At 41.7% G+C, this 10,486-nt stretch overlaps 1 protein-coding gene across 5 annotated transcripts in view; it reads left to right on the forward strand.

Moving 5' to 3' along the window:
* Positions 1-8,253, forward strand: part of LOC311131955 (lysophosphatidylcholine acyltransferase 1-like) — a 29,662-nt gene extending 21,409 nt beyond the window's left edge. For 4 of the 5 annotated variants that reach the window (XM_084165079.1, XM_084165076.1, XM_084165078.1 and 1 more), the window contains exons 6-14: positions 124-182; positions 935-969; positions 2,390-2,444; positions 2,607-2,689; positions 2,850-2,975; positions 3,907-4,060; positions 5,820-5,918; positions 6,106-6,247; positions 6,513-8,253. In XM_084165079.1, coding sequence (XP_084021205.1) covers positions 124-182; positions 935-969; positions 2,390-2,444; positions 2,607-2,689; positions 2,850-2,975; positions 3,907-4,060; positions 5,820-5,918; positions 6,106-6,247; positions 6,513-6,691 — 932 coding nt within the window. In that variant the 3' untranslated portion in view covers positions 6,692-8,253. The remainder of the gene's footprint in view (positions 1-123; positions 183-934; positions 970-2,389; positions 2,445-2,606; positions 2,690-2,849; positions 2,976-3,906; positions 4,061-5,819; positions 5,919-6,105; positions 6,248-6,512) is intronic. The other variant, XR_014613476.1, reaches the window with a different exon arrangement.
* The last annotated feature ends 2,233 nt before the right edge of the window (positions 8,254-10,486 follow it).

Genomic DNA, 10,486 nt, shown 5'->3' on the forward strand with positions numbered 1-10,486 from the left:
CCAAATACCCCGGTATACGGTATATACGGTAGAGTATGAATATGCTCACACAGACGCGCACACACACAAATACGCACAGACACACACTCACACTCACTCAGTAACCTTTCTCTCTCTCCTCAGGGGCCTTCATTCCAGCAGTTCCAGTCCAACCAGTAGTCCTACGTTACCCCAACAAACTGGTAAGCATACAACTAAACTCTCCCTCCTTCCCTCCCTCCTCTCCTCCAAACCACCCTCTCTTCATTCCTACTATCCTTCCCTTCCTTTACATACCTATCCTTCCTTCCCTTCTTCTCCCACTCTCTCTCCCTCCCTCCGTTGACAGTTTCTCTCTTCTCACGGCGTGAGTCCGTCTGTGTCCATGCTGAGTGGTATTTCATCTCTACATTGTCGTCCTCTACTCTTTTCCTTTAATAGCACAAAATAACTGAAAAAGTAAGAGCAAGTCTCAAATAGACGATCCGCCTAGTTGCTTTCACTTGTACAGTGTTTTCAGACCAGTGCAGACGAAGGAGGGGGAGAGGAAGCCACTGTAGAGTATTGAGATGTAGCCTCTGTGTAGGCATCAGTCCTGCTGTGTGTAACTCATTTATGCCATGAACACGCTGGGATTTTGTGTTCGAGTATTTCAGATGGAGCCAATGCTTTTTCAATGGGAGTTATCTGTTGTCGGATGAATGACAGCGTAGATTGTCTGACAGAAAATGCACAAATGGTCCGTCTTTTGACAGATACAAATAGTTTACTTGTGTTGTACTTTTGACGGACAAAAACGGACAATGATGTACGTCATATACGATTTGATCCCTATTCATGTGTCTCAGTGTGTCTCTGGCCCGCGGAGGAGGAGAGGAAGCCAGTGTAAAGTATTGAGATGCAGCCTCTGTGTAGGCCCCAGTCCTGCTGTGTAACTCCCTTCCTCTTTCAACAGGATACGATCACATGGACATGGCAAGGTCCTGGAGCGTGAGTATCTCTTCCTCATTTTTTTTCATCTCTCTCTGGCTTTTCTTTCTCTCGGTCTCTTCTCTCTCTCTATCTCTCTCTCTCTCTGTCTGACCTAGTCTCTTTCTATCGCTGTTTCTCTCTCTTAGGGTGTTTTCAAATATAGTCCCCTTTAAAATAACCGATCTCAGTCCTCTTTAAAGTGAACTCTGGGGTACCAAAAAATAGCAAAAGAACTCAAATGTCTTTGTATTCACACTGCCCTTGCCTTTGAATGAGGACTCAACTATTTTGCCAGTTCACTTCACCTATTTTGTGGACCAAGTCTTCTTTGCATTCACATTGCTATGTTTAGAAAGGAACCAAGATCTTTGTCCAACATGCACTCTGTGTTTTTACAAAGTGCAGGACTAGGCATTCAATCAGAATGCGTTATCAGACAGCTAGATATACTTACTTACATTTTGGAAGCTAATAGATTGCATTTAGTTAAAATATGAGACAAAATAATTGTAATCAGAAGATACTATTAACATGTCAATGTGATTGGTAACAGAATAAATAGCAATAGAATAACTGCAGAATACTTAATGCTGTAATTGGAAATTGTACATCCAAGGTAGGCTACTGCCCCTTTTAAGAGCTAGAATAGATTTTGTACCCTATGTTGTGATTCTCACCAAACATATTGTCTTCTAACACTATTCGAACCCCACAATCAATTAACAGTTTATGAAGCTCTCCTAGCCTATAGATCACATATTGCAAACAAAAACTCCACACATTTTGGAATTTCTGTGCGTCCTTGACAATCGCTAATCAATATCCAAAAACAGCAAAAAAGATTCTGCTAACCTGCACATCATCATCTTCTCTCTTTTGTGGCACCAATGTGAGGGTTTATGACAGGGAAAACGGTGTTGAATTGGTATAGTGTGTGGTGCGGGAATAATGACAAGCAAACCTGGGGAGCTTTGCGTTCACATTGTCCTAAAAAAGGGAACCGGACCACGGAATTCAAGCAAACCGAACTCAGACCACCTCTCGAGATGGTCTCAGTTCGGTTCGCTTCGGGGGCTCTTTTGAGGGGTCTGAGTTCCTTTGGAGTGTTCACACTGCACAAAAAATTAAGCGAACCGCACTGAGTTCACAAAAATTGGTTGAAAGGGACCAAGTGTGAAAACATCCTTAGGCATATGCTCAAACTCCCTGCTGCTCTATCTATCGCCCCCTGGCTGTTGTTTGTGGAGAGGTCTGGCAACATGTTTTAGATTAGAAGGGGATGTTATTGTGTTTTTAGGCCTGTGGTTAATACAGGCCTAATATACCCCCCCTGCACAACTTCCCTCTCTCTCTATTCTCTCACCCCCCCCCCCCCACACACACACACACACTTTTTTATTTCTGAATCAACTGATTACTCTCTCTTCTTTCCACTCAGGTTTGAGATACTGTGGCTGACACTGTGCCAGTTTCATAACCCCATAGAGATCGAGGTAAGTGTTCTTTTTTTAAAGGTGGACTCAGCAAATATGATACCATCGTTACATAGTGGGGTGTCTTACTGCTTACAGACATCCAATCTCTCTTGAAGAATGTGAAGAAATTGAGAAATGGAAGATGGGCAGGTGATATGTTAATGTTTTTCTTCCATGCAGTACCTGCCTCTCTACACTCCTTCAGAGGAAGAGAAGAACAACCCTGCTCTGTTCGCCAACAACGTCAGACGCATCATGGCCAAGTTAGTACTGTGTGTGTGGCCTCCCAGGTTACATCAAGCTTTTACATTGAGTTTACATCTGGCTATCTGTGTGTCTTTAACTTCTCTAAATGCCTGCCACATATACAGTATATCTGACATGTCAGGAGGGGTCCTGACTGCTCTCTCTGTGCTCTGATAGGGCCCTGGAGCTTCCCATTACAGACCTGTCGTTTGATGACTGCCAGCTGAGCCTAGCAAAGGGCCCACTGCGTGTCCCTAGCAACAGCAGCCTACTGCAGTTCAATAGATTAGCGCGAAGGCTCGGGTGAGTTTACTATACTATTGGTCGTTCAGCATTATTACAGGTCCTTAACAGTTTTTAAAAAGGGAATTGTTTTGCTGTTGTAACAAAACATTAATGTTGATTAAATAAGAACATTTCAAAATGCTATAAATGTTTATTCTAAAATCTTAGTTGTCTGAATGGGTAGGTAGGGTATGAGTGATGTCCTGTACATCGTTGTGTGACATTTAAGGGTGTCATATTGGGGACTGATGGTCATACTGGGAAAATAATACTGGATTTACTGGGAAATACTACAACTAATACTACTGGGTTTACTGGTCGAACTGGGAAATACTACTGGGCTTAATGATAATACTGGGAAATACTACTGGGCTTACTGATAATACTGGGAAATACTACTGGGCTTACTGATAATACTGGGTAATACTACTGGGTTTACTGATAATACTGGGAAATACTACTGAAGTACTAGTGGGTTTATGTCGAATACATTCAGATACTAGAAAGTATAGTATTTCAAAGTATTTGAGATGTACTTAATTTTGCCATTTAAATCTGTGGTTTTCAAACTTTTTCAGTGGGGACCCCATCCCAAATCTATTGACACAACCTTAAAATCAGTACATTTTTATTTTCATATCAACAAATAACCTTCAATTCATTACATTCTCATCTCTCCTATCAACATTAAGAGAACCAATACATACATTTACTCAATCAAGTTTTATTCTTCAAATTCTTTCTCAAAAACGTTTGTATATTGTCCCATAAAATAATCTGTACTCTTACATTTTGGTTCCCAGTTTTTTTATATATATATTTAACCCAACTGCAATTCTCGCGACCCCGACTTTGAATACCACTGCATTAAATGGACAAAACCAAGCTTGTAGCCACAACACTGGACAGTAGGAAATGTATTTCTTAACCATGTATTTTCTATGTGTAGGCTGAGAGCTGGGACAACAGATACAGTGTTACAGCAGCAGGCTAGCAAAGCCAGGAAGCTTTGGGGATACAGACTGGGATTGGGGGACTTTGCTCAGTACCTCAACCTACCTGTGACGGACATGCTCACTGAGTTACACAGCCTCTTGAACCAGGTACAGTGGGGGAAAAAAGTATTTAGTCAGCCACCAATTGTGCAAGTTCTCCCACTTAAAAAGATGAGAGAGGCCTGTAATTTCCATCATAGGTACACGTCAACTATGACATCACATTGTAGGATTTTTAATGAATTTATTTGCAAATTATGGTGGAAAATAAGTATTTGGTCAATAACAAAAGTTTCTCAATACTTTGTTAAATACCCTTTGTTGGCAATGACACAGGTCAAACGTTTTCTGTAAGTCTTCACAAGGTTTTCACACACTGTTGCTGGTATTTTGGCCCATTCCTCCATGCAGATCTCCTCTAGAGCAGTGATGTTTTGGGGCTGTCGCTGGGCAACACGGACTTTCAACTCCCTCCAAAGATTTTCTATGGGGTTGAGATCTGGAGACTGGCTAGACCACTCCAGGACCTTGAAATGCTTCTTACCAAGCCACTCCTTCGTTGCCCGGGCGGTGTGTTTGGGATCATTGTCATGCTGAAAGACCCAGCCACGTTTCATCTTCAGTGCCCTTGCTGATGGAAGGAGGTTTTCACTCAAAATCTCACGATACATGGCCCCATTCATTCTTTCCTTTACACGGATCAGTCGTCCTGGTCCCTTTGCAGAAAAACAGCCCCAAAGCATGATGTTTCCACCCCCATGCTTCACAGTAGGTATGGTGTTCTTTGGATGCAACTCAGCATTCTTTGTTCTCCAAACACGACGAGTTGAGTTTTTACCAAAAAGTTCTATTTTGATTTCATCTGACCATATGACATTCTCCCAATCCTCTTCTGGATCATCCAAATGCACTCTAGCAAACTTCAGACGGGCCTGGACATGTACTGGCTTAAGCAGGGGGACACGTCTTGCACTGCAGGATTTGAGTCCCTGGCGGCGTAGTGTGTTACTGGTAGGCTTTGTTACTCTGGTCCCAGCTCTCTGCAGGTCATTCACTAGGTCCCCCCGTGTGGTTCTGGGATTTTTGCTCACCGTTCTTGTGATCATTTTGACCCCACGGGGTGAGATCTTGCGTGGAGCCCCAGATCGAGGGAGATTATCAGTGGTCTTGTATGTCTTCCATTTCCTAATAATTGCTCCCACAGTTGATTTCTTCAAACCAAGCTGCTTACCTATTGCAGATTCAGTCTTCCCAGCCTGGTGCAGGTCTACAATTTTGTTTCTGGTGTCCTTTGACAGCTCTTTGGTCTTGGCCATAGTGGAGTTTGGAGTGTGACTGTTTGAGGTTGTGGACAGGTGTCTTTTATACTGATAACAAGTTCAAACAGGTGCCATTAATACAGGTAACGAGTGGAGGACAGAGGAGCCTCTTAAAGAAGAAGTTACAGGTCTGTGAGAGCCAAAAACCTTGCTTGTTTGTAGGTGACCAAATACTTATTTTCCACCATAATTTGCAAATAAATTCATTAAAAATCCTACAATGTGATTTTCTGGATTTTTTTTTCTCATTTTGTCTGTCATAGTTGACGTGTACCTATGATGAAAATTACAGGCCTCTCTCATCTTTTTAAGTGGGAGAACTTGCACAATTGGTGGCTGACTAAATACTTTTTTTCCCCACTGTAGGTATCTAACACACAGCGCATAACTCACATAGTGTCCTACACACACCACACACTGATTTGATTCAGTCAATCAAATAAATCAATCAAATTTGTAGAAATAAATAACCATCAGTGTTCTTTTCTTTCTCTCTCTCTCTCACTCGCTCGCTCTCTCCTCCTCACTCTCTCACTCCCTCTCTGAAGCATGGAGATGGCCAGATCGACGTCAGGGAGTATGTGATAGCCCTGTCTGTGGCGTGTCAACCCTCTAAAGCCATGGACACCCTCAGGCTTGCCTTTGGTGTGAGTGACAGGCAATTAAGCTTTATAACAGTTCCTATGAAACACTATAAGAACCCAATGTCTGCTCCTATAAAGCATTAGAACATCTCTGTCTGCTCTTATTAGGCATTATAATAGAAATACCTACAAAATACCTATGTCTGCTATATAAAGCGTTATAACTGTCCTATGTCCTGACCCTGGTCAGATGTACGAGGCGAAGGAGGACGGGGCCATCGTGGAAAAGGATCTGGCGTCCATTTTGAGAACGGCGTTGGGAGTAGCAGAGGTCGATGTCACAGAGTTGTTCTCAGCAATCGACACACTTGACGCGGGGAAAATCACACACGGTGATATCACACACCAATACCCTTGCCTTTCTTGCGCTAACACTCGCTTCTTGTCTTTATTGAGGAAAAAGTTTTACTTACTATGATTGTGATATGTGGTTGTCTCACCTAGCTACTTTAAGTTGAATGCACTAACTGTAAATCACTCTGGTTAAGAGCGTCTGCTAAATGAATAAAATATAATGTAATCCAACTAACGGGATTACAGCCAACACTGTAACTACAATCTCTCTTTGACCTTCCCTCTCTCTATATCCGTCTGTAGATGACTTCTGTCGGTTCGTGGAGCAGCACCCAGACTTTGCTCAGGAGTACCTCCTCTCCTCCAGGACAACCCCCTCTACCCCCCACACAGCCCCCCTGGTCAACGGGTTCAGTGTGGACCATTACGACATAGAGGAGCAGACCTGCAGCCTCCCTGGACAGAAGAGGAAAGAAGACTGAGACTCTCAAATGGATCTATCTACTTCCTATCACAGAGAGAGGAGGAGAGTGGAGGGAGGAGGAAAAGATGGAGGGATAGAAGGGCGATTGGGAGGCCCTGGGGCTCTAGCAAACAAATCTATCTTCTACAGTTACTATATCTTCTGTGTCACTGTGGCCCATATGTTCTACCAGAGAGAAGGAGAGAGGGAGCGAGGGATAGGATATATTGAGATAAGGAGGGGTGGATAGAGGGAGAGAAGTAAGAAACTATTAGACGGATAGAGGAGATTGAGACTGAAAGGGAGAGATGGAGGTAGAGAAGGGTTGGGTATGTTGAAGGAGAGTAGAGGGAGAGATGATAGAGAGATTTGGTTAGTGAGAGGATATGATGGAGGGTGGAGACAATCTGTTCCTCTGGACACCATCTCACACCAATACTCCCATCTCTGGTTTTGTCTGCTACTGTTTTCAAGGACTTTGTATGCTGTCTGACTTTCCAACATGAGTTTTAAAGGAACTGGAGTTCTTAGGAGTTCATCAAACACTTTGGCTATTTATTTTCAAAAGGGTTTTACTTTTCTATAGGTATTTATTTGTCTTTCGTTTTTATCAAACTATCTATGCCCATTATGACAATGAAATGCACACTCCAGTAAGACTTTTCTTTTTCACGATTAGTTTTATCAGGTGATTAAGCACCAAACTGAGCTCTGAGCTTAATCACTGCCTTTCATAACGAGACTGACTGAGATCAATTGGATCGAGCTGAAACTAAGCATTTCACTGCCTCGTAGACCATAGCAACTCACAACAAGACAAACTGTTCAAATGGATGAATATGGGACCAAACAGACTTCTTATTTATAAACCAGAGGATTCTTGCACGTTCACATTGAGCTCCTTGTTGCCTTTTTAAATTGTTTTAAACATGTTAATGGTTGTTTTAATGTTGCCTGAGCTTGAGTGAAACATTCCACAGCTTAAGTGTATTTATTTTCATAAGCATAAACACTGGGGTCTGAAGATGAACATTTGTTTGATGTTTTCTCTTTTCTTAGTGGATGAACAGAGAACCATAGAGTTGGGTTCCATCTCAAATGGCACACTATTCCCTATATAGTGCACATTTGGCTCTAGTCAAAAGTAGTGCACTATATAGGGAATATGATGCCATTGGGGGACACATTCAGTTAAAATATTCAGATATATTTACCTCTTTTTTTAGTTGCCTTTCTCATATCACTCTGGAATGGAGTTGCCCTTACACAAAGATCTAAGATCAGCTCACCCTGCTGAAATCCTAACATTAACCATTAGGCAGGGGGCCATCATAAAATTAATCTGGGACTTTATGATAAGCCATCAATCTGTTCTGGCTTTTTGTACTGGTTGGTTTTGTTTTGGGAATTCTCTGCAGTTTGACTTTGAATTGACACCTTTTGTATGTTGTACGTTTGTGGTATCTACATCTTTGAATGTTTTTGAGTATTCATTTTGTAAGAAAGTGAATTGTAAATTATGAATACCTATGCAGTGCTCATCCCTGCCTTTTATGTTGAATTAAATCATGACATTTCTACAGCTGCGGCGTTGTTCTTTATTGCCTCTAGCAGGAGCTGTGCTCCTGAAATACGTAGATATTCAGATTAGTTGATCGTGACTATTCTACGCCTATGGCAAAGATGATTTAGAATATATACACTACCATTCAAAAGTTTGGTGTCACTTAGAAATGTCCTTGTTTTCCATGAAAACATACATGAAATTAGTTTGAATAGGAAATATAGCAAAATGCATAGGATATGTAGTCATTGACAAGGTTGGAAATAATGATTTTTAATTGAAATAATAATTGTGTCCTTCAAACTTTGCTTTCATCAAAGAATCCTCAATTTGCAGCAATTACAGCCTTGCAGACCTTTGGCATTCTAGTTGTCAATTTGTTGAGGTAATCTGAAGAGATTTCACCCCATGCTTCTTGAAGCACCTCCCACAAGTTGGATTGGCTTGATGGGCACTTCTTACATACCATACGGTCAAGCTGCTCTCCCACAACAGCTCAATAGGGTTGAGATCCAGTGACTGTGCTGGCCACTACATTATAGACAGAATACCAGCTGACTGCTTCTTCCCTAAATAGTTCTTGCATAGTTTGGAGCTGTGCTTTGGGTCATTGTCCTGTTGTAGGAGGAAATTGGCTCCAATCAAGCGCCGTCCACAGGGTATGGCATGGCGTTGCAAAATGGAGTGATAGCCTTCCTTCTTCAAGCACCCCCAGACCATCACATTGCCTCCACCTTGCTTGACAGATGGCATCAAGCACTCCTCCAGCATCTTTTCATTTGGTCTGCGTCTCACAAATGTTCTTCTTTGTGATCCGAACACCTCAAACTTCGATTTGTCTGTCCATAACACTTTTTTCCAATCTTCCTCTGTCCAGTGTCTGTGTTCTTTTGCCCATCTTAATCTTTTATTTTTATTCGCCAGTCTGAGATATGGATTTTTCTTTGCAACTCTGCCTAGAAGATCAGCATCCCGGAGTCGCATCTTCACTGTTGACATTGAGACTGGTGTTTTGCAGGTACTATTTAATGAAGCTGCCAGTTGAGGACCTGTGAGGCATCTGTTTCTCAAACTAGACACAATAATGTATTTGTCCTCTGGCTCAGTTGTGCACCGGGGCCTCCCACTCCTCTTTCTATTCTGGTCAGAGCCAGTTTGCGCTGTTCTGTGAAGGGAGTAGTACACAGCGTAGTACAAGATCTTCAGTTTCTTGGCAATTTCTCGCATGGAATTGCCTTCATTTCTCAGAACAAGAATAGACTGACGAGTTTCAGAAGAAAGTTATTTGTTTCTGGCCATTTTGAGCCTGTAATCGAACCCACAATTGTTGATGCTCCAGATACTCAACTAGTCTCAAGAAGGCCAGTTTTATTGCTTCTTTAATCAGCACAACAGTTTTCAGCTGTGCTAACATAATTGCAAAAGGGTTTTCTAATGATCAATTAGCCTTTTAAAATGATAAACTTGGATTAGCAAACACAACGTGCCATTGGAACACAGGACTGATGGTTGCCGATAATGGGCCTCTGTACGCCTATGTAGATATTCCATTAAAAATCAGCCGTTTCCAGCTACAATAGCCATTTACAACATTAACAATATCTACACTGTATTTCTGATCAATTTGATGTTATTTTAATGGACAAAAAAATTTGCTTTTCTTTCGAAAACAAGGACATTTCTAAGTGACCCCTAACTTTTGAACGGTAGTGTGTGTGTGTATATATATATATATATATATATATATATATATATATACAGTGAGGGAAAAAAGTATTTGGTCCCCTGCTGATTTTGTACGTTTGCCCACTGACAAAGACATGATCAGTCTATAATTTTAATGGTAGGTTTATTTGAACAGTGAGAGACAGAATAACAACAACAAAAATCCAGAAAAATGCATGTCAAAAATGTTATAAATTGATTTGCATTTTAATGAGGGAAATAAGTATTTGACCCCTCTGCAAAACATGACTTAGTACTTGGTGGCAAAACCCTTGTTGGCAATCACAGAGGTCAGACGTTTCTTGTAGTTGGCCACCAGGTTTGCACACATCTCAGGAGGGTTTTTGTCCCACTCCTCTTTGCAGATCTTCTCCAAGTCATTAAGGTTTCGAGCCTGACGTTTGGCAACTCAAACCTTCAGCTCCCTCCACAGATTTTCTATGGGATTAAGGTCTGGAGACTGGCTAGGCCACTCCAGGACCTTAATGTGCTTCTTCTTGAGCCACTCCTTTGTTGACTTGGCCG

The sequence above is a fragment of the Coregonus lavaretus genome (assembly GCF_964263955.1).
Source record: "Coregonus lavaretus genome assembly, chromosome: 7".
NCBI lineage: Eukaryota > Metazoa > Chordata > Actinopteri > Salmoniformes > Salmonidae > Coregonus > Coregonus lavaretus.